This window comes from Glycine max, chromosome 17, assembly GCF_000004515.6.
Source record: "Glycine max cultivar Williams 82 chromosome 17, Glycine_max_v4.0, whole genome shotgun sequence".
Lineage (NCBI taxonomy): Eukaryota > Viridiplantae > Streptophyta > Magnoliopsida > Fabales > Fabaceae > Glycine > Glycine max.
The window spans coordinates 7700254-7724835 of NC_038253.2; the positions used below are offsets into that span (position 1 = coordinate 7700254).

The window sequence follows — 24582 nt, forward strand, 5'->3', positions numbered from 1 at the left end:
ATTTCAAAACAGACCCAACCCATTTAGGTAAATAATTTGTAAAAGGAACCTCATGTCGTATTTTTGTCAATATTTTTATCATGCTGATTTTGAACTAGCCTAAATCATACGTAAGTTAACTCATTAAAATCTAACTTTAACCAAAATGCATTTTATTAATTTAAGTCAAATTTTGTTTTCCAAAAAAATTAATCATATTCAAACTTGGGAAGTTTTTATTGTTGAGTAATGCTAAATTATAAATAAAAATATTATTATTGTATCTACTTTTTTGCTGTAATCATTTTCACATGTGATTTTTTTTTACGAGCACGTGTGATATCAATTATTTGTGACTATTTTTTTTATGCTACCAATATAAATGTAAATTTGGGATAATTAGCAAAATACTAAAATATGTTAGTTTCAACTTTCAACTCTTCTTTTTCTCCTAGAAAAAAAAAATACTTCCAACATTTTTGCGGAGAGTCGAGAACCAAACTTCTTTTCGGAGGATGAAAACCAAACTTGAGATAAATTAAGAAGGGCCGAATTCCTATTTATTGGGAACTAGTCCGTTTTTATTTGGATTATTTTTTCTACATTATTTAAATTTTATACACCCAACATATTTTAAAAAAAATAACTTTTTCTCTGTATAGTCTATGAATTAGCAATCCGTAAGACCAATCCGTATGAACTCATACGGATTATTAAAAATATATTTTATGAAATAATTTAAAATTAATGACTCAGGTCTCGAATATGTTATTTTTGTATTATCAAAGTTTAACCAATTAAGGTAATAAATCAATTATGTTAAAAAATAATTAATATCGTTATATATAACATTAAAATTTTTAATGTTTATTTAATATACATATAAGTTTACATAATAAATTTTGTATCAATTAATTTTGATATAGTAATGTATTTTTTTCATATATAAATTTTAAATAAAAATCATAAATTTAATAAAAATTTCTAACGTGTAGGACTTACGGATCCGTATGAGACGTACGAATTGACAATCCGTTGGGACTTACAGATTTACAATCCGTATGAGACTTCAATCTGTAAGTCTCTTATGGATCCGTATGAGGCTTACGAATCACCAATTCGTAAGCCACAATCTGTATGGATTGTATGTAAGGGTATTTTTTTATTTTTCCCTCTCATTGTTTGGTATATTGGAAAAATGTAGGTGCAAGATGAAAATCCCTTTTTATTTTGGACTTGGTAGGTTATATTAAACAAAAAGGCCTATGTTGTCCAACACATGCTCCATCAAGGGAGCTGCTATTCTGACTATCCTAACTGCTATTCTCACCGGTCACCATTACATCATTGGTCAGGTTCGTAACAAACATATTAAGTTCTCACATCCAAAGAGTTTAACATGTATTTCTTTTTTGTAATTTATATTTTTAAATTTCTGATCAACTAATCAGAGGATATCAACTACTTTAAAAATATGAAGAATTAAAAATACTATTTATTTAAAAAATTACGAGCAAGTATCATGTATTTATGTTAGACTCATTGATGACATGATAAGTTATCATTCAATGTTATTACTTGATAATATGAATTAAAATTATAAGAAAAAAATTAAAGAATTAAAATCAAAACAAAAATTTTTAAGGACTAAAATAAAAAATAAAAATCTCTTATTTTACAAGGATAAAAAGTTATTTAAAGTTAAAATAAATTATTTTAATTTGCTCAAATCATTCTCAAAGATCACTCAATTACATATTATCATAATCGAAATTCCTCGAATCATTAGCACATTAAACAAAAGGAATCATTTTTTACCGATACATCTATTACTATAATTATACGTGTATTTGATAAGACAGTCGTATCTTAGGGATCCCTCAAAATTATATATATTGAGTAAGAAAAAATTAAAGAAATTAACGTGTTCGAGTTAAAAATAAGTAAACATATATAAATAAATAAATAATAACTAATGTTTTAAAAGTTGAATTAATGAATCTGTATTATTAGTATAAATTAATTAATTTAAATTCTTCATTGATAATTTAATATAATTTTTTAAATAATAATTATAAAAATCAATAAATTTGTTTATCAATATAAAATTGATTCATACGGTTAATATATATATATATATATATATATATATATATATATATATATATATATATATATATATATTAATTGATTTGCACCGCTGTAAGAAATAAATTATTTCACTAATCTGTTTTATCTCTCTCTCTCTCTCTCTCTCTCTCTCTCTCTATATATATATATATATATATATATATATAATGGATAATAGATTATAGTCAGTTAATCACTTAGTCACTGGTAAGAGTAAAATCTCATTAGAAGAGTTGCATCCTTAATGGATAATTTAATATACGTATTCAACAATATCAATGTTTTTGAATCTTTTTGGTTCTAGCTCATAGAAGCACTATTGCAAAAAAAAAAAAAAGAAGATATTTAACGATGATTAAAAGACACCTTTAACAACAATTATAAATTATCTTTATATTTAACATCCTTTAAACTTGAGACTTTTAACAACAATTATAAGACAAACCATTATAGAAAAGTCTAACTTTCTCAGGCTAGGAATAAATGAAATAATTGAACGTGAACGGAGTTGATCCCTAGATTGTCATTGCCATTTAAACAAAAAGAGAAAAGTTGTCTATATACTATATTACATACATTTAGAAGTACGGTACCAAACAATTGGATAACTAGTAGGTTAAATTATTCTACACATATACAAAGTATATGACCTTGAAAGTTCAATAGTTTTTTATATCTGTCATTTGCCAACCTAACTTGCCTCCCTCGTTTTCTATGGCTGCGGTGACGCAAGACATGTGTGATACATTGATACTACTATATTAACTAGTTGTCATTAAACAAATGTGTGATGCACATTAAATACGTAATAATTAACACGTTAATTAATTGTGATTACATATGATGATACATGAATATTAGTTGACTAAGATTATTATACTCTCTTTGGACTTTTCCATTGACCAATTTATATGGGTGTGCCTCGTTTATTCCACAATCTTACAACTTTTATTTTAAAGTTCATTTGATTAGATTAGGTTATATATCATATTAATCGTCTTTCTAAGAATTTGATCATTCCTCCTATATTTTTCACTTTGTTAGTCTAACACTAATTAATCTTCTTAGATTTTTAAAATAAATTAAATTCACATCTCGGACTAATCTTTAATTAGAAAACGTCAGAATAATTTACTCTTTACTTATGTACAAAGAGATAAACTATATATTATATATGAATGAAATGTATTCTAATAAATTTATAATTTGTTACACGTTAGTAATGTAACGTCCGTGATTGATAATTTTTTCGGTTACTCATATTTCATGGTATTTTTTCAGTATCAATAATTGTTCTCACAAATCAATATGAAATTTTTTGACATATTTTATTCTTACTTAGACGTTTTTTTGATAAATTTCTAAAAAAATCACTTATCTTGTAACTACTAAAAGTCATACACACTTAAAGGTAAAGTTTTTAAGTGACTATCGAAAAAGTAAATCCATCTTATTGGTATGAATATTATCAATTAATTATTTTTTTCATATCTACATAATCTTTTTATCATTCTCTTTTTAGTGTGATTGGTGGGATGTTACATAAATTAAATCAAAGCCCATGGAATTGATTGAGTTAAATAATATAGAGTTTTGCATATACTCATAATACACAAGTTGGAGCTCCTAGAGTTTCGTTCTTCTCTCTGTAGGAAGGTAAATGAAATATTTTGTATGTTCTTCAAATTTAACTGGAATACTCAATACTGTCCTCTCTTCTTAAATTTATTTGTATATTTTTATATCCAACAAAGTTAATTTAAACCTTAAATAGTGTTTAATTAAAACTTGAATAGCAACATAAAGAAAAATTAAAATTTCAAATAGAGAGAAAAACTGAATTAGCATTAAAAACGTCTTCCTTCAACAGTGGGCACTACACTGCGTTCAAAAGTCTATCTTCTAATGCTTATAATAGTACGTAGTGACCCAAAAAAAACAGGCGATGTGGGGGGCTCGTAGATATTAAACTTTAAATAATAATAATAATAAAATGAAAAATGGAGGAAGTTGTCTTCCCCTAACCCGAATCAAATCTAAATGAAAAAGAGAGGCTGACAACAAGATCGACTTTTTAGAATGAGACATTAAAACTCTTTTGAATTAATAAAAATAATTCATCAAAGTCATTATAAATTTGTTTAAAAATTATCTTTTAAATTTTTAAAGATATAAAAGTTATAAAAAGAGAAAAAAGTTATAATATCATTATTTGACCTGATTTTTTGAATCTTAAAAGTATAAATAATTAAGTATTTAAAAAGGTACTGGTGGTACCCAAAAGAATGTACAAAAAAAGTTTAAAAGCTAGCAACATAATTAAACACCTCCGGCCAACCGGTTACATTGCATTTATACCTCTCTCTTCATATAAAGTAACCAATTGTACAAAAAAAAAAAATCATCACATAGCATATTAATGCAATGACAAATAGATTATTCAAAGTAACCAATTATATTCCCCATGATCGTCCATTTATCATTCCTTTCCCTCTGTAGTTGTCACGTCAGTGAGCCATGACAAACAGACTATTCTTCATATCCACGAACAAGTTGCTAGAACTAGAAGTTTAAAACCCTAGATATTATCAAGCTAAGATATCATCATCACTACATCAGCATGAACCAATGAGGAATTCTCTCATATCATAGCCCTATACTTTGACCCTCGCTTGTCCCAGTTCTGATCGAATTTTCTTTTTCCTATCCAGATGATGGATGTAGTTGGGTGACTTGGGTCCATTGCAAAACGGGGAAAGTGAATTCTTGTAATATTCACACCCAGATTTATATTTACACTCTAATTCGTACATATCTTTTTCTCATAAGTTTTGTTAAAGAAAATGGGAAGAGACAAAAATTTATTTAATGTTTTACGTACAGTATTATATTCTAAAATGGTGTGTATATATACGCCAAAGGCAAGGAAGTCGCACTTGGTTAAAATACTTGACTCGAAGAGAAGACCAAGAAATAATTAAATAATATATGTTGATAAGCATAGGAAATTAAGTCCCCTAAAAAATATACATAGGAAATTAAGGGAGCTGGTTGCGGCCACTAGTGGCAAAAATTTGACCTGAAAACCGTTGTTGTCTTTTGGGCCATGTGACTTTACAAAACGTACGAAACTTCAACGATGGCACCAATCACTAATTTTCTTTCTTTTTTGGTTTAATTAGTCAATTCTTTTCATGCGTCAAAAACTTCATGCAGGCCCCTTTTTCTCTAGTCTCTATATCTCTATAGTCCATATTAATATAAAAGGAGGGCTTTGTTTGAAGACTTAGCAGAAGAAGAAGAAAGCTGAACAGGAATTGAAGAAGGGCTAGCGGAGAAGAGAGAAAGATCGAAACTTCCTTTTTCCATATATGGAGATTGCTTCGGAGAGATCTGGTGATGGATCTAGCGGACTCAAGGAAGAAAATAGTGTTGGTGATGATGATGGTCGTCATAAACAAGAGATTATTGTCGAGGTGAAGATTAATATTCTCTTCCTAATTAATATCCAGCTATTTATGGGCCATCAGTTTTAACTTTTGAATGGCAAAAGTATCTTTCTTTCTATATATAATAAGTCTCTTTTTTTTTTTTTGTAAGCATATATAGATCTTAATTTCTGTTAGTTCATGTTGGATTTGGTTTTTTCTAGACAGCCTTTAAGCTTTTCATAAATGACCAATCGATGAAATTAAATAGAAATTATGGAATAATTATGTTTAAAACATAATAATTTGATCATTTTAATGTTGGTTTCTCCTTAATTAATTCCCCCCTCTGCTATCTATATTTATTTCCCAAAATTTAAAGGGGCTCTTCGGTGAATTCGTTTCATGTCTACGACGCAGATAATCTTTACAAAAAATTCAATCCGATTAGTTAGAGCATAATATTATTGTAGGTTTTAATATGCTTTTATTTCGAAAACATACTTAATTAGGTTCTATTTTTGCCGTATCATCATCATCATCTTGATCGGTATAATTTGTACGTTTATCGTAAAATCACAACCTATAACATTAATCTTTAGGATGTTTGGTATAATTCATAATAAATATAAAATATAATTTATAGCTCCAGAATGATTTATCTCTTAGCAATAATAATAATAATAAAAGATTATGTATATATATCTACAGCTTGAACATTACATTTATCAGAGTAAAATTGAATTAGTCAACTCAAAGATAAGATTTATTTATCAGTGAAATCTAGTTTAGTTAGTTAATTAAGCAGAATGTGTAGATATTATAAATACAGGTATCTTATCTAGTTCCTATATAAAAAATAAAAAAAGATAAGATTTATTTTCAAAAGAATCTGTTAATATTAACGTCTATTAGCTCAAATGGTAAGGAAGTTAATTTCCTATGAACAAAATTTTAAATTCTAATTTTGTAAATAAAAATGAACAAAGTGAAAGAGCTTTTTCTCCCTTAAAAGAATTTATCTTATTCAGCACATATTAATCAAGAAGGTGTATCTTTTAAATAAGTTTATACTGAAAGTCTTGAACCAGTTTTTTAAAAAGAAATCTTAAACCAAAAGTTAATTAAAGAAAGCTGTTGGTTGAGAAACTAATACAAATGTCCAATCATACATGTCCTTTGCAAAAATTATTGAAAACATTGTCATTTTTTTTGGTAAGCATACTACTGAAAGGGTTATTTCAAATCTCTTATAAGAGTTGACCCATGCATGTGCCTGAGAAGAAAATTAATGATATCCAAGACATGATATAATTCATCCTGCACGTGCAAGTTAAAACCAATAGATTCTCACTGAGCCAAATAAGAAAGGGAAAGACTCTGGAATCAGTTTCTTAATAGCCACATATTTCCTCATTGCTCGCATTTACTTCCTTTATTAATTCGATTGTACGCATGAATTCTCATTTTCTTTTGTTATGACATTGCCGGCAATCAAAAGTACTCCCAAATTGTTTTTTATTTTATGTAGAAGGAAATTAACATTTGGAAAAACCTAATTGAATGCTTTGCATCCATGAAACATATTAGAGAAAAATATGTACCGAAAAAAATCACATTAGTACATGCATATTTATTTGATGAATATTGTTGATGCGATATATATACAGGAACCACTCGTGGCTAATACCGAAAGATCCATACTAGAGGCTGGACCTAGCACATCCCCAAACAAAAAGGAAGACGAGGTTAAATTTATAATGATACAATTAGTTTTTTTTTTTTTTCTCATTTTCGTTGTTCAGGTTGAGGAACTAATTAATTATAAGAACAATTAGTACTCATATGTATCTATGGCTCGGGTTGTAGGTTGATGATCAGCTTGAGACTGCTAAAGCTGAAATGGGTGTGGTGAGAGAAGAAAATCAACGGCTAAAGATGTGTTTGAACAAAATAATGAATGAATATCGGACACTAGAGATGCAATTTCAAGATATACTAAAGCAACAAGGGACAAAAAAGAACGTTGATAAAGGAAAGGCTGATAGCCATGAAGAAATATTAGAGGAATCGGATCTTGTTTCCCTCTGCCTTGGAAGAGTTCCTACCATTAATGCAAGAAGTGATGAGAAAATCAAAGTTTCTAATAAGCCATTGAAGGATGATGAAGGGTTTAATAACGAAGAGTTGACTCTTGGACTAGAGTGCAAATTTGAAACATCAAAGTCAGGAAGCACGACTGAAGCTTTGCCTAATAATATTCCAAGCCCAGAAAATAGTTGTGAAGTACCAAAGGAAGAAGGTGGGGAGAGTAAGGAGGCACTCAAGACTATGAGAGACAGTACAGAGGATGAAGTTGCTCAGCAAAATCCTACAAAGAAACCTCGAGTTTGTGTTAGAGCAAGATGTGACACTCCAACAGTAAGTCTCGATCTCTTCTCTTAGCTCATTTTATTTATTCTCTATTAAGCATTCTTTTATCAATAAATAGTAATAGTTAGTTGGTTAATAATTATATTTGTTAGTGAGTGAAATTAACCTTTTCTTCTCTTTTAATTCTTGTATGATGTCTAAGTATGATACTATTCCTACACATGAGAAATATGATATTTTCACGCACGCCCTCTAATTTTTACATTAATGGACTCCTTTAGTATTGAACAGTTTTAAAATATAGAAAGCTATTTGTGTTTAAGCTTTGAAATATATTAATTACTTGAAACAGATGAATGACGGATGCCAATGGAGGAAATATGGACAAAAGATTTCAAAGGGGAATCCTTGCCCTCGAGCTTACTATCGTTGCACAATTGCACCGTCATGCCCAGTTAGAAAACAGGTATCTATATTTGGGAGTTTATACACTCCATTGAGTAAAAGAGTTAAGAAAAAGATAAAAAAGAAGAATAAGAAAAATTATAATCTATTTCTTGTTTTTCATTATAGCTAGTGCTATAACTTTTTTTTATATTTTTTTCTCTTCTCATTTATCTCTCCATTTCGTCCCAACCTACCCAAAAATAAAGTGAACTTTTATTATAATTCAAAATGAAAAAAGAGAAAAGTAAAAAATTGTAATAAAGTGACAATAAAAAAAAGAAAGATATAAAAATAAGCAGAATTGTAAAAGATATATTAAGAGAGAAAAAAAAACTAAAACAATAAGAAAATTATAACACTGGATCAACTAACTTACGATTGTTCTCATTTAATCCGTAATATTGATTTCAAGTTCCTAGTTAGTTAAATACTTAACTAAAGAATATTTATATACAATTGTGTTAAGGAAAATATTTGATGAAAAAAATAAAAAATAATCATAAAAATATATAAAATAAAAATAATTTATATATCATTACTATTGTATTAAATACTTAAAAAAAATTTATATCACCTATAATAGTTGTACCCACATTACCTATAAATGTCTGTGGTTTAGTCACACAAAAAATACTAGAATATAATTTTTTTTATATAGAAATACTACTATTTATATTATTAATTAAAATGTACCTGACTCATTTACATATTTCAGGTGCAAAGATGTGCTGATGACAAGTCGATTTTAATCACCACCTACGAAGGGACCCACAACCACTCTCTTCCACCAACAGCCACTGCCATGGCATCCACAACTTCCGCAGCTGCCTCCATGCTCTTGTCTGGTTCATCAACCTCTAACTCTAACTCCGCCTCAATACCTTCAGCAACCCCCACAAATCTCCACGGCCTCAACTTCTATCTCTCTGAAGGTTCAAAGCCAAGACAACTATACCTATCCAACCCTGCACTATCGTCTTCACCTTCACATCCAACCATAACTCTAGACCTCACTACTTCACACCCTGCAGCATCTTCCTCCTCATCATCACCCTTTTTCAGATTCAATTCAAACTACAACAACAACAACCAACCCAGATACCCTTCTTCCTCATCAAGCCTAAGCTTCAGTAGTAATAATTCCTCCCAAATTGCCAATGCTATATCTTGGAGCAACGGCTTCTTAAACCACAATAATAGGGACATCCTTAGTAGTGTGAACTTTGGAAGACAACAACAAATGGAGAACGTGTACCAATCCTACATGCAAAAGAACAACAGCAACAACAACAACAACAACACAAGCCTTGTTCCTCAAGCTGATACTATCTCTGCAGCAACGAAAGTGATCACAGCGGACCCCACTTTTCAGTCAGCTTTGGCAGCAGCACTTTCTTCGTTTATTGGTGGCGGTGGTGTTGGAAACACGCGAGGAAGTCAAGGTTGTAATTTCGGAGAAAGTTTGAGTTTGGGTCAGAAAATGAAATGGGGTGAGGTGTTTCCAGTGTCGGAGAAAGGTTGTGCATCGAGCTTCGTGAACAAAACGCCGGTAGCGAATACACAGACGGAAAGTTTGATGTTTCTGCCGCCGTCGTCTTTGCCGTTTTCTTCTACCACCAAAAGTGCATCTGCATCTCCTGCTGATAATAGCAACACCACCATCAATTGATTGAATGATCATATTTCGATCTATATAGCTATCTAGTGACTTTGTTTTAATTTTTTAATTTTTTTTTTTGTTGGATTGCATTGATGTAATTATAATTAAGATGCTAAGTAAAATTTAGCATAGACAGGTAAATAAAGTATGAACATAGATGTTTTTCCCTTGATTTTGGGATGAAATACGCTACCGATCGATCGAAGGTTCAGTCAAAAGCTACTGCACCAGTAAAATAATTTTGGGTAAATTGCATGTTGTGCAGCAAATTAAAGGATTGACTTTGACCTATTAAATTGTATGGCCCGATGATTATTGAAGGCCTAGAGCGTGATAAACGGATTAATAAGATATGTTTTGATAGTAGGTCAGAAAATGAGTTTGAACTTTAATTAATTTTTATAAAATTTTGCTAATAAGATAAGAATTGATTTTTATTTATATAATCGATCTTGATATTATTTTTATTTGATATGAAACTTTAATATATTTCATTTTCTCATAACTACATGTGGGAGACTTTCAACACATAAAATAAAGAAAAACTCATCTAGCTTAATTTCCTTGGGAATGGGCGTTATTATGATACTATAAAGCAGAATCAAGTTATATATATAGAGGAATAAGTTTGTAACTTTTATTGATGAATTTGATATTAGTTTACAGTGATATATATACAAGTGAACAGCCCTAATATGTAGTGAATCAAGCTACCAATCTCCTAATAATTCTCAACAAATCAGAATTGAAAATGACAGATTTGCACGGCTAAATAATTAAAGGAATTGAAAACTAATTATTATGATTGATATCCTCCCGCAAGTTGTATAATCTGGATGAGAGATGCAACTTGGACAGTAACGATTCGAACCGAGGGCGAATCAGAGGCTTTGTTAGAATATCAGCAAGTTGATCATCGGTAGACACAAAAGACACTCGAAACTTGCCATGTTGAACATGTTCTCGGACAAAGTGGTAGGCTAAGGCTATATGTTTCATCCGAGAGTGGAAGACAGGATTAACACTGAGACTTGTGGCACCAAGATTGTCACAGTATATGACTGGATTGGCAGTGGGCATGTGACCAAGTTCTGTGAACAAGGAAAGAACCCATAATAGTTCACTAGCCGTGTCAGCCAAGGCTTTGTATTCTGCTTCAGTTGATGATCGAGCAACAGAACGTTGTTTGCAGGAGCTCCAGGAGATGGGAGTGTTACCGAGATACAACAAGTAACCAGTGGTTGAAACATAATCATCCTTGTCACCAGCCCAATCAGCATCCGAGTAGGCATGAAAGGTCAAAGGAGCAGTCGCTGAGATGAAGACTCCTTTATCACAAGAGCCCGCCAAATATCGGAGCACTCGTTTGAGTGCAGACCAATGCGCCGTTCTTGGATTTTGCATGAACTGTGCGAGTTTGTTAGTGCTGAAGGCGATATCTGGACGTGTAAGACTCAAGTATTGAAGGCTTCCAACCAGTGTGCGGTACTCCTTTGGAGAGGGTAGGAGATCACCAAAATCTTTAAGTAATTGAACACTCGCTGACAAAGGAGTGGATGCTGGTTTTGTATTTGTCATGCCTGATTTATGTAGCAGATCAATGATATATTTCCTTTGTGAAAGAAACATTCCTGCAACGGAAGGAATTACTTTGACACCCAAGAAATAACTGAGACATCCAAGATCTTTTAACGAAAACCGAGCAGCAAGTGTGGCAATGAGTTTGGACAACTCTGCAGATGAATTTCCAGTGATAATTATATCATCAACATATACTAATAAGTAAAGTGTAACCTCTGGTTTTTGGTATATGAAAAGAGATGCATCTGCAGTGGAATTGACAAAACCAAGGGAGAGCAGGAATACGCGAAGCTCCGTATACCAGGCGCGGGGTGCTTGCTTCAGCCCATAGAGTGCCTTTTAGAGGCGACAAACATGATCAGGAAAGTTTTTGTTGACAAAACCAGGTGGTTGTATCATGAAGACTTCCTCCTTAAGTGTCCCTTGAAGAAATGCATTATTGACATCAAGCTGACGTATGGGCCACCCTTGACGAACTGCAACAGTTAGGACAATGCGAATGGTCACCGGTTTAACAACGGGGCTAAAAGTTTCTGTATAGTCCCAACCAGAGCGTTGGTGAAACCCTTTGGCGACTAACCGAGCCTTGTAACGATCAATTGATCCGTCTGGATTTCGTTTGATTCGAAATACCCATTTACAGCCAACCAAATTTTGATCAGAGGACCGACTGACAAGATCCCAAGTGTTGTTGTGGTGTAAGGCATCAAATTCGGCTTGCATGGCTGAGCGCCAATCAGGGTCGCGAAGGGCCTGGGTGATGGTGTTGAGTTCAATGGGAGAGGAGGCTTGGACATGGAGATTAAGCTTTTGGATGAGTTTGATAATGTTGTTTTTAGACCGAGTGATGATCCCACCTCCATTTGGGTGGACAATGGTTTGGGGTGGTGGAGCAGAGAGTTGCGGGGATGATTGTGAGGTTGGAGGAGGAGATTGAGTGGGGTTTGTGGGTTCGGTGGAAGACTGGGCCATATATGGGGAGTTGGTGATGGATGGGGAGGAAGGGGCAGGAGATGAATCTTCCGGTGGGTTCATGGGTTGTAAGATGGAGAGTTGAAGTGGGCCTGTTTGTTGCTCCGGACTTGGACTAGCGTGAGTTACTAGGGAGTTGAACGGGAATTCAGATTCAACGAACTTCACATGCCGAGAGGTGTAGATCCTTCCTGTTGTGGGATCGAGACACAAATATGCATGTTGATCAACCGAGTAACCTACAAAAACACATATAGCAGACTTTGGTGCAAGTTTATGGTTAGCATATGGTTTAGTCCAGGGAAAACACAAACATCCAAAACACTTTAACTTATGATAATCCGGACTAATGTTGAGCAATTTAGAATAGGGTGATTGGTACCCAAGAATTGGAGTTGGGAGGCGATTTATGAGATAAGCGGCGGTGGTCATGGCGTGAGGCCAATAGGTGAGGGGCAAGCCCGAGTGATGGAGAAGAGAGAGATCGGTTTCAGCAATGTGACGATTCCGGCGTTCTGAAATTCCATTATGTTCAGGTGTATGAGGTGGCGTTGTATGATGACTTATACCATGCTTTAGTAAAAAAGGGCGAAGACCAATATATTCGCCACCATTGTCTGTGTAAAGAATTTTTATTTTGTGATGATAGAAATTTTCAACTAGCGATTTAAATTTGGGAAATATAGTTTGCACATCAGATTTTCGTTTCATTGGATATAGCCAAATATAACGAGTAAAATGATCAACAAACATGCAATAATAACGAAGACCATCAATTGATAAAATAGGAGAAGTCCAGACATCAGAGAAAATTATTTCTAATGGATAACAAGATTGAAGAGTGGATTCATGGAATGGAAGTTTATGACTTTTGTTAATTTGACACGAGTGACAATCGAATTGCGGAAATTTATTTGAGCCTAAGGAAAAATGTTTCTGAACAAATTTGAAAATAGAAGATGAAGGGTGCCCAAGCCTATGATGCCATGATGCAAAGGATTCTGTTCGAACCGTGTGGACGGAGGGTGAGGTGGCGGGCCAGAGATAGAGTCCATCCACACATGAGCCTTTATGGGTTGTGTGACCCGTCTGCAAGTCCTTCACATAAAAAGAGTTTGGCAGGAAAACAACAGCAGAGTTGGTTTGTTGGGTAAGTTTAGAGACAGAGATTATTTTTTGTTTCATGGAAGGAACACACAGAGCATTAGACAAGGATAAATCATTAAGTAAAAGTGTTCTAGAATGAGTGATGTTTAAACCTGAACCATTACCCATAAACAGTGAGTCAGGAACAGTGTACGAATGATGAAGCGCCAGATTATCGAGATCATTGGTTACGTGATGTGTCGCTCCAATGTCAAACAGAAAATCATGTTGTGATGGGCCGGCAGTTGCAGTATTGACCTGAACCTGTCCAGTGTGAGCCGGAGAGTTACGAGGTGGCGGTGGGACACTAGGATGCTGTTGTTGGAAGGTTTTGCACTGAGAGAGAACATGACCTTTGATGTTGCACCACTGACAGCGACCGAGAAAAGGTTTGCGAGATGCTTTGGCATAGGTGTTTTTGAGAAGGATCCAAAGATCATGCGAGGTCTTGGTGTGAGACACTAGGGAGGCCACTTCATTAGAGAGAGTGGTGAGGAGAGCACCATATATAAGGCGGTCCTGTCGGCGCCAGGTTTGGTAAGCAGGATTCTGAGTTGTTACCGGAAGTGATGCAGTAGTGGGGGTCGTTTCCGACGACGCAGGAAAAGATCCATCTGGATATTGGAGGAGATCATAGCCATCAAGGAGAGCTTCAACTTGTTGTTTCCAATTAGGATAATTGTTGGGAAGAAGTTTGGTGACATTGGTGAAAGTGATGCAAGCAAGGGGTTTGGATGGCTCATGGGGGTTGGGAATGAAGGAGTTGTTGTCGGCCATGGGAGGCAAGGGTGGGGAACGACGTCCTTAATTGAAGAAATAGGGAATGGGTGGATCGTTTAGGCTGATACCATATAGAGGAATAAGTTTGTAACTTTTATTGATGAATTTGATATTAGTTTACAATGATATATATACAAGTGAACAGCCCTAATATGTAGTGAATCAAGCTACCAATCTCCTAATAATTCTCAACAAATCAGAATTGGAAATAACAGATTTGCACGGCTAAATAATTAAAGGAATTGAAAACTAATTAATATGATTGATAATATATACTAACATGTTTGGTTCCATATCTCAATCTAGTTTTTCACGTCGTAGTTATATATATATATATATACTCTACATTTCGGACAAGATTTATGGCTTCTTAACTGTTTTTTGATATTAGCAAGGTACCTTTGGGATATATGATAAGGTCAATGCTATTGCTAACTAATGTGTTAAGGGAACTAATTAAAAAAAAGTAAAAGAATGATAAGCAGCACCATATCAGAACAATAATCTTAATCCACCTTATTCAGAAAAAAAAAAATCTTAAGAAATTATATAAGAGCACATTAAAAGTCATTAAGAGTGTATTTTTACACATTCTAATAAAATGTTGGAGAGCCATTACCCATCCATCCATCCACCTTTTTTTTCTTCTACACAGTCTCGTGTTTTTCATTAATTACAGGCAAAGGGAGAAGAAGAACTTTTTCTTATTACCTCTTTTTACCCTTGTTTTGATTTTGAAGTCTTTCGCTGTTACAAAATTTTGTTCGTACTCAAATATTTCAGGTATCCATACCTACGTCCTCCGTTGCATCTTCTAATTAAGAAGCATAGAGGAGCTAGCACTGAAAGTCTGAAGAAAACATGGATGAAAATCAAGTCCGGCATTAATTATATATCTTCTTACCTTTTTATGTATATACTACTCAATTTTTATCCTCTTTTTATTCTGGCATCTTTGTTTGTCCCCAATTTTTATTTTGTTCCTCCAGAAGCTTGTTCTTAAATTAATCTTACTATTTATTTATTTTTTGACTAAAAACCTTACTATTTATATAACACGTACTGTGATTTGTATGGAGAGCTGAGTTGCAACAAAATATATTATAAATTAAATTTATGTGATTAGTATTGGTTTATTGAAGATTTCAAAGATATATATATATATATATATATATATATATATATATATATATATATGCATATATGATTTATGCTAGCTGATTTGTATTGGTTATTTTATGTGATTAGTATTTTTTTTTAATATGATAAGTGAGATGAATTCATTGAATATATCTGCGTTGTCGAATTTTATTTTCCTGCAACGACTGTAAAATATATTTTTTTGAAATTGACCTTAGTTTAGAGAATATATAATAATATTACCCAGATGGTTATAACCAGAAAAATAATATTATCTGGATGGTGGATACATAGATATGAATTAATGTGATGTTCAACCAGTGCCCCGGCCCGCATCGGTTTCTCTCTCCGTCAATCATTGTTATATAAAAATAAATAATTTTGAAAGTCCTAGTGCGATGTTACTTAGGTAAGGTAGGTTGATTAAAATTTATCTAGTCTTTCTGTTTTTAGAGCCAAATTATGCGACGCAACTGTGACATTAAGGGTCCAAAATAGTAATCTACGCATATATGAAAGCATATAATTTAATTGTGTGACATTTTTAAGTCTTGAATTCAATATTATTACAATGACATCTTTTGATTAAAACTTTAATTACAATGATTAAAAATAAAATATAAAATCCATATTTTTTTATAACGAATTCATATACTCTTGCACACAAAATAAAGTGGCATTTTGATTGTCTCTTCTAATTATAAGATTGTTTTTAATTTTTTTTATAAGTTAAAAAATTTGTTTGACTATTCGATAAATATTTTTTGTAAAATTTATATTTTTTTAATGTTAATTGAAGTAATATTTTTTTTTAATATTAATTAAAGTAATATTTTTTAAAATACTAACTTACAGTTTTTTATATTTTCTTTTATTTTTATCTTCAAAATATTTATTTATTTTTCTAATTACTTTTTTATAAATAAATTAATATTTTTTTATTTTTTTATTATTTTATCTTTTTTAACTACTTTAGCAAATAATTTTATTAAATATTTATAATTTATTAACTAATCTTTTTCCAATTAATTTTCTACCTTTAAATTTCAGTTGAGTTTTGTCAAACATGAATATCTCCTGCAATAAACATTTGCATGTATGAGAAAGAGATCTACAATAGTTGACATCGTAGGACCCATTGCATTGAAGTGCTTTGAAAAAGACTTTTGTTATTTATACCTTCCTTTTTTCCATGTACACACCGCATTAATATTTTTGGTGTAAATTATTAACATACTCCAACTGAAATATTATCAATGCGTATTTCTCAATAAAATTATTAGTTATGCAAATTATGATTATGAAATTACTCTCTTTGATAAAATTATCTTTATTCAAAAGTAATTATTAAATCATTTATCAAATTTTTTTAAATGAGTTATTTATTTTAAATTTGTGTGTCATACAATATTACATATATTTAAGAACTTTATATAAAAATTCATTCTCTAATATTAAAATTGTTAAAATGAGTGTTTAAGTTAAGTCAATTTTGTGACAATTTTTTTTATTGGTATTAGTTATGTAGGTAGGTAGAGTTGCTTATATTTAAGCAATTGTTATAAGCCACGCATTACTAAATCACGTGTTTTAATGGAAAGATTTGTTAAATAATGCATTGCTTAACTGCTTACGGGCTTGATATCCTCTTACAAGTTTATTTAAATACTTACTTGAGATATCAATTAAGTAGATATTACCAAAAAAATATATTTTCTTAGTTTTTCTAAATAACAAATATTTTGAAATAAATTAAAACATCCAATGAAACACGCAATGCGAAAAAGGAGGAGTACATTGATTAATTAATTATAGGATAAATATTTATTTTGGTTGTTGAAGTGTGAAACTATGATAAATAATCCTTCAAATATGAAAATTTTGAATTTAGTCATAAGTGTGTGTAATAAATGTGACAAATTAATCGTGTGATTAATTTAATGATAATTTAATTTCTAAATTTTATAACTTAATTTTAAATTAATCCTAAAAAAATTAATTTATTTTTAAATTGATCATTGAACGTTATAACTTAATAATAAGTGTAATTAGTCATTTTTATCCTTGAAATTGTGTGACCCTAGCAAATTCGTCATTAAAAGATGAAAAAACAAAATTAAATCCCTAAAAATGAGATAAATTTATCCCACAATTAACTTTCATCCATCAACGTTAAGGAACTCACCTACGTGACATGCATGAATGAAAATTTTCACAAAATTGATGCTCAGGTGGATATAGGAACTAAAGTTACTAACAAATATGTCTCTAATACAACTTATTAACATTTTCATCCTTCAATTATATAACTAATTGATAGATATATCCATGAAATATATAAACCTAATTAGTTGTGATTAATAACAAGATACATGCACCAATAATACATTAGATTTAAAACCTTTTGATTTTGTCATTGCAAAAATTTATAATAATGTATTATATATATATATATATATTTTTTTTTTTTATAATGTCAACTCATCACATAGAAATATTTTCAAGAGGAGCAAGATAAGGATAGGCTATCAAATAAAAAAATTAATTTGTCAAATCTTAAATGGATCACCCACAAGTATAAGAAAACAAACATGAGAGATCTAGCTACTTTAGACCTCTCATGCTTGTTTTCTTCTACTCATGGATGATCCATTTAAGATTTGACAAACTTATTTTTATTTGAAAACCTACCATGTTTTTTTTTCCTCTTGAACCTTGATTCATTTGTGATAAGTTGATATTATAAATATAATAAATATTTGCAATAACAAAATAATAAACTTCTAAGTCTAATGTGTTATTAGTGCATGTATTTTGTTACTTATGTCAACTAATTAGATTTATATAAAAGACGAAAATGTCAATAAATTATAAAAGTTAGAGATGTATTTGTTAATTCTATGATATTTTCGTAGATGAGTTTTCTGACGTTAGTGGTGAAACAATTTTTTTTTTTTTTACACTTTAAGGAATGAAAATAACCTATTTATCATAATACAAAATAATGTTATATATTTGATGGCATAATCAATCTGTTGTATTTTTTTCACATTCCAAACCTAAATTTAATTTTCTCACTATTCAGGAATCAATCTATCATCTCCTCATCCTTTTAAGACCAAAATGAATAAAGTTCACTAATAATGATTAACATAAACCTCGTACAATAAATTTATTTTTTGGGAAAAAATAAATGAATAATTTTTAAATATTTTGTAAAACTTTCTTACTAATTACTAGTAGTGTTTATATTTATCAAATAAATATATATTTTTTCATTTAATACTTTCTTGTAAGGCAACATCGATGCTTTCATGGGGTATAACATTCCACCGCCAAATATATATGATATTTTAAACGATGTGTGGGGAAGGGTGATTAGACCTCCATTCAATTACACCACGCTTCTAAATTCTGAGAATGAATATCGTAAGATCGAAGCAATAACCTTTTTTCCTCTGCCGCCACTGGTTTCGATCCCACACCCACAACCCTCCATCCTTCGAATGCTCTTGCGTTTTCCTTAAACTGCCTCATTCCGAAGCCATACACACATAACGGGTGGGGTGACTCAATTTCTTCCTCCATTTTCAATTAAACTGCTTTTTATTATTATTTGTTAATTTTGTTGTCTTGTTTGCTCGAATTTCCGTTTTCTATGACCTGAATGATTGATGATTGCTACAGAGGGTGGATCTATATCGAAGCCCCCTTTTTTCAATGTCTCTTAGAAATTTTTTATTTTGTGGTTTATTGTTGTGTTGCGGATGAAGCCGTGGTGTGAGATTAGTGAAAAAATTAATTGCTTTTTTCTAAATTTGGCGTGAGTTATTGCCCTAGGATGATTGTGAAAATTTTTCAAGCTAAACTCTTGAATTATATCTTCTAATATGTTTACCCCTCATTTTCAATGCGTTTGGTCGGTGTTGGAATCCGAATTGCCTCTTGGTTGTGCCTCTTATGCATACAGTGAACTAGGTTTCGCCTTTTTCTTTTTAATCGGCAAATGTTAGTTTGTTAGAATGGTAGTTTTGTTAGCAGAGGGATTGAACCTGTGAACTTCCCCTCTTCTCTTCTCTTGTTCCTTAACCATCTAACTCACCTTATATCTCCTTGTTGTTGTTGAAAAGAAAATTGAAGTTATTTCCATTTTTTCTTGTGGCTGTTAGTTTTTCTAGGTGCTAGCAATGTCGACTCCTGCTAGGAAGAGGCTCATGAGAGATTTCAAGAGGCTGCAACAAGACCCTCCTGCAGGAATCAGTGGCGCCCCTCAGGATAACAACATCATGCTGTGGAATGCTGTCATATTTGGGTGAGCTGAATTGAAATTGGATAAAGATAAAACTGTTCTGCTTACTTGAATAATATAGTTACTTTGTTTTTTATTTTATTTTTTTTCCACACTTTGTGTAAGTATGGATGGATAAGCAATTTCTGCTTTCTTGTCTGCTTTGGATTGCAGTCCTGATGATACTCCATGGGATGGAGGTGAGTTTGTCTTTTTACCATGGCTCCTATCTTGGAAACAATTTTGATACATGTCAACTCAGTTATTCAGTTTTTTAGCCATCTTGAGCGTTGCGTGCAGTTTTAATGATTCTGTTAATATTGCATGAACTTGCTTTAGAGGTGATAGTAGGAATTAGGGTTATGTTGCAAAGAATGTCATATCACTTCCATCCTTTAAAAGATTTTGGGAAGCTCTCGACAAGTTTCTAAATTATCTTAAAATTGATAATTTTTTTAGAACTGGCATGTAAATGTTGCTTGGTGGTTTGATGGTATCTTGTTTTAATTCTCTTTTTTGTTGTTGGTCTCCATTGAGTAAAGAATTGGTTGTTGTTGTTATTATTGCTTTCTTTTTGGTTTCTGATATGGTGATATTAATTCTAATTTCTGTCTATTATATTGTCTTATGTTTCTGTTAGAGGTGATGGCATAGTGGAATAAGATTTTTGTTGTTATGTTTGTGTTAGTGATTGTGTTTATTTTTGCGAGAGATATAATTTTTTCCTCATGAAGCTGTATTAGGGTTTGGAAAAGTTAAATGAAAATTGGATGATCATAGTCAGATAATCTTTATGTATATGCTTGAGAGTCATATTTTTTCTCTTAACATTATCACAATAATGTCTACATATTTTGAGTTATCCAGGCACGTTTAAGTTGATTCTTCAATTTACTGAGGATTATCCAAACAAGCCACCAACTGTACGATTTGTCTCTCGAATGTTTCACCCAAACAGTAAGTTTTAGGTGGAAAAGATTAATCTTCATGTCCATAAATTACCTATGTAGCTACTAATGCCATTTTTCTACTCTGGGAAGTTTATGCGGATGGAAGTATTTGTTTGGATATATTACAAAACCAGTGGAGTCCTATATATGATGTAGCTGCTATACTCACTTCTATCCAGGTATTATCTTGTATAGTATAGTCTACAATTCTACATTTCATCTTTAGTATATTACAAATGAAGATAGCATGCACATATATCTACATAATTAACTCTACACTTGAGGTTTTGTTTTGTTTGCATTGACCTATGCATGGCCGCACCATCATTTTACACAAATTAATGCAGGATCCTGTGTCTCTTCAAATTACTTATGCTTTTTTATTTATTGAAGAGTTTATCTACTTAAAGGCATTACTTTTGTTGTAAAATGTCCCATTCTGTTTGCTGATTCATGTCTTGATTCATTTGTTATGTTAACTTGGCTTTCCCTTTTCACCATTAAGTTTTGCATTTTCAACCAATTTTGGAGTATGCAATTCTGAACATGAATTTTTTAAAAGATTATCATTGTCTTGTTCTCTTTACAAATCTTAAGGCACTTTGTTTTGATTTACCAGCTCTCTATTTATAATGATTCTTATATTGTCTGCCAGTCCTTTCATGTCCCAGTTAAATGTTTGATCTCATTGACTGTCAGTTCAGTTGTAGTATATTTCTAGAATTGTAAGCCTTGAAATTTGCAACACCTTTTATAGAACAGGCTTGTTTTCCTATCTTAGCTTCCTTGTTTGGGGGCATAAGGGGCTTGTAACAGTTTTTTTTAGGTCTGACTTGCTAAGAAACTGCATTATTGTTCACAGATATGATCATATGATGTATTTTCACTTTTTCTACTTTCATGCATATTGTATCTTTAGAAGGATTTCGGATCCTCCTGTTTGTAGACTTATCTTAATGGATTATTTTGCTGATAAAATTTACAGAATCAAAGATAGAAGCTCATTATATTTCTTTTACTCATTTTAGTTTTATTTTTGTTTTGGGAGGGGGTCCATTCTTGTTAAGAGGGATGTCCTAAGACATGGTGAGGGGATGTGAAGGATGGGCTAAATGTGAGTATCAGAACTCATCGGAGAATGGGAATTGAACTGGTATAAGGTGCCTCCCAGAACATTGTGTGCCACTACCACTATGCTACAAGGCCATCATTGGCACATATATCAGTTGTTTTACTTTTGCTATATAGTAGTCAGTATGTTATATATTATCTTCATGATTCTACTCTTTGGTATCCCTGTTATATAGTAGTCAGCATGTTATAATTATTTTCTGAAAGATACATATTACTCTGCGGCAGTCATTGCTTTGTGATCCCAACCCAAATTCTCCTGCAAACTCAGAAGCAGCTCGAATGTTTAGTGAGAACAAGCGGGAGTACAATCGAAGAGTTAGAGAAATTGTGGAGCAAAGTTGGACAGCTGACTAAGCTTGTCTTCATATGCTTCTGGGCCTTTGAAGTCACGAATTAGATTGCACTGCTACCTATAAGAATCATTGTGCCAACTTACTGAATTTTATGTCACATTCCTTACTGTTTTGAATGTTAGGATCATCTTATGTTTAATTCATTGTAGTTTGTGCATTGTCCATGTCAGTTCATGTATTATAGAATTCTGTCAATTTGCATCAAGATTGTTGTCAACACAATGTATAAGTTGTAGTTTCCAGAATTGGTTATGATCACAAGGCTTCAATTTCTATGGTTTCCTTGTCACGTTGCATCTAGGATTTTGCTTTCAACCTCTTTGTCGTGACCGTGAAATTGATCATACTATGATGCTCTGGCAGATTTCACTGATACTTGCCAGAATAACTTTTGCTTTCGATTTATATGATTTAGAGATTTAGTTTCGTATAGATGGGAATTTACAAGATAAATATGGCTTTACTGATGGCATATTACTAATCAAAAAGGTTAGACGGGATCATATGCGGGAATAATTTGCATGGCAAATATTATGGTGCTGAAGTTGTCTACTATAGTATTATCATGTGAAAAATAGATGGAGGGGGGTTGCTAAACAGGGGTCTGTGCTCTATTTTTCAAGCACAGGTTTAATCAACGGATAAAATTTGGCAGTTTTTTAAAGTGTTCTTTGTATTATTTTTTAATTAGAATTAGAGTTCAAAGGATAACATCTACATGATTAAAGTTTGCATTAAAAATCAACACCAATTATTTTAGTGAAACTTAATATTTCAATTGGAGGTCAATACTAAAATCGCCTAAGGAATTGTATGTAAGTTTAATTCTTGATCAAAATGTTGAATTTAATAGGCCAAGATCAGGAACATCAGTGTTAGTACTAGTCAATTCAAATTAGGGATCAAACATGCAGTTGGTCAAATTGATTGAATAATATAATAGGTGGAAAATATGGTCGGAAGTTGTGGAGAAACACTAATCGTTTGAGAAACCCGATTGAATGGCAATTAGAAGTCTCAAGGAACATTTGTTTCACATATTTGATTATATTTTCGAACGGGTCTAGGGTGGACCACTCACTCAAGTGATCTTTAGTGGATTTTTTATTAAATATTAAATTAATCAAGGTACATGATTATACTAATAATTAATTTACTTATACTAAAATGATAATATTTTTTATTACTTTTTAACAAACATGAGGATATAATTTTTATCTCTAAATTTTCAGAAATTGGATAAGATTTTATGAAATAAATATCCCCTTAAATTCTAATATCTTAAATAAATTATGCATTTAATTGAAACTATTTCTTTTTAAGATCGAAACTTATTTTTTAGTCTGTACATTGTATGGGTTGAATATAATATGCAAATTTTATGGTTATAATTAATTAATTCTTCATAACTCATTAGATTTTTTCGACAGATTCATAACTCATTAGATATAATTAAAGTAGATAAAGTTCGATAATTTTGTTTCTTATATTATTTTTTTAATACAATAAATATTTTTTATAAATGCATTTTTTATCATGGAAAGATTAGTCAGTCATTTTTTCCTATTTCTTTATTATTATTTTTTAATTATTTTCAATATAGCAATTTTTTTTAAATCCTTATAAAATTAAACAGGATAACTATATTTTCTTGTTATAACATAATTCATTATTTATCATGCTAATAGGATATGATAATAATATACTATCATATTGTTCTACTGTATTTTTTATTATGAGAAAGGTTGTGATAGTTCTCTCTATCTATTTATATTATTTAATTTATTAAATATTATAATAATTATTATATATTTAATTATATACAATTTAATTTAATATATTATATAGCATGTGTACATTATAATATATTTATATAATAAAATAATATTATTATAAAAATATAATATTTATATATATAGTACTATCTTAATTTATAACAAAATACATGTACATATTATAATTTTTTTAATCAACATATTATCTTCTTACGTATATATTTAAAACATTTTAAAAATAAATAATAATTATTTAAATATTTTTCAAAGATAAAGATTTGAATGGCAATTATATTTTTTTTAAAAATTAAATAACTTGTTTATAATTTTAAGTAAAGTAACAACATAAGTAAAATATAATTTTGTAAAATTTAGTTAAAATTATATTTTTCAATAATTTTCATAATTAAAAAAGAAATCAAAATTTAATTTTTAGAAAATCATAT

The 24582-nt window shown here is 31.1% G+C and overlaps 2 protein-coding genes across 6 annotated transcripts; both read left to right on the plus strand.

Moving 5' to 3' along the window:
- The first annotated feature begins 5162 nt into the window (after window positions 1-5162).
- On the plus strand, window positions 5163-10184 carry LOC100805360 (WRKY transcription factor 72A). The gene is made up of 5 exons (XM_003550725.5): window positions 5163-5585; window positions 7208-7285; window positions 7407-7958; window positions 8263-8376; window positions 9073-10184. Exons 1-5 carry the CDS (start codon window positions 5481-5483, stop codon window positions 10024-10026), a joined length of 1803 nt encoding a protein of 600 aa, XP_003550773.1. The 5' UTR covers window positions 5163-5480; the 3' UTR covers window positions 10027-10184.
- Window positions 10185-18930: 8746 nt separating this feature from the next.
- LOC100305873 (ubiquiting-conjugating enzyme E2) lies at window positions 18931-22790 on the plus strand. 5 transcript variants are annotated; one of them, XR_005889149.1, is made up of 7 exons: window positions 18950-19197; window positions 19806-19948; window positions 20099-20124; window positions 20792-20881; window positions 20965-21053; window positions 21903-22128; window positions 22234-22321. XR_005889149.1 is itself a non-coding variant. In NM_001251087.2 (6 exons), exons 2-6 carry the CDS (start codon window positions 19824-19826, stop codon window positions 22360-22362), a joined length of 459 nt encoding a protein of 152 aa, NP_001238016.2. In that variant the 5' UTR covers window positions 18931-19197; window positions 19806-19823; the 3' UTR covers window positions 22363-22790. The 5 variants fall into 5 exon arrangements, 1 of the variants encoding a protein (NP_001238016.2); XR_005889150.1 differs by having other exon boundaries at window positions 21903-22034; XR_003265112.2 differs by having other exon boundaries at window positions 21923-22128.
- Window positions 22791-24582: the final 1792 nt, after the last annotated feature.

What these genes read in the sequence shown, in the direction of transcription:
- LOC100805360 (XM_003550725.5), top strand. Translation starts at nt 5,481, where the DNA reads ATGGAGATTGCTTCGGAGAGATCTGGTGATGGATCTAGCGGACTCAAG. An exon ending in CAAACAAAAAGGAAGACGAG is followed by an intron (nt 7,286 to 7,406) that starts GTTAAATTTATA and finishes CTCGGGTTGTAG; the next exon opens with GTTGATGATCAGCTTGAGAC. An exon ending in CAAGATGTGACACTCCAACA is followed by an intron (nt 7,959 to 8,262) that starts GTAAGTCTCGAT and finishes TACTTGAAACAG; the next exon opens with ATGAATGACGGATGCCAATG.
- LOC100305873 (NM_001251087.2), top strand. Translation starts at nt 19,824, where the DNA reads ATGTCGACTCCTGCTAGGAAGAGGCTCATGAGAGATTTCAAGAGGCTG. An exon ending in TGGAATGCTGTCATATTTGG is followed by an intron (nt 19,949 to 20,098) that starts GTGAGCTGAATT and finishes TTTGGATTGCAG; the next exon opens with TCCTGATGATACTCCATGGG. An exon ending in CTATACTCACTTCTATCCAG is followed by an intron (nt 21,054 to 22,233) that starts GTATTATCTTGT and finishes ACTCTGCGGCAG; the next exon opens with TCATTGCTTTGTGATCCCAA.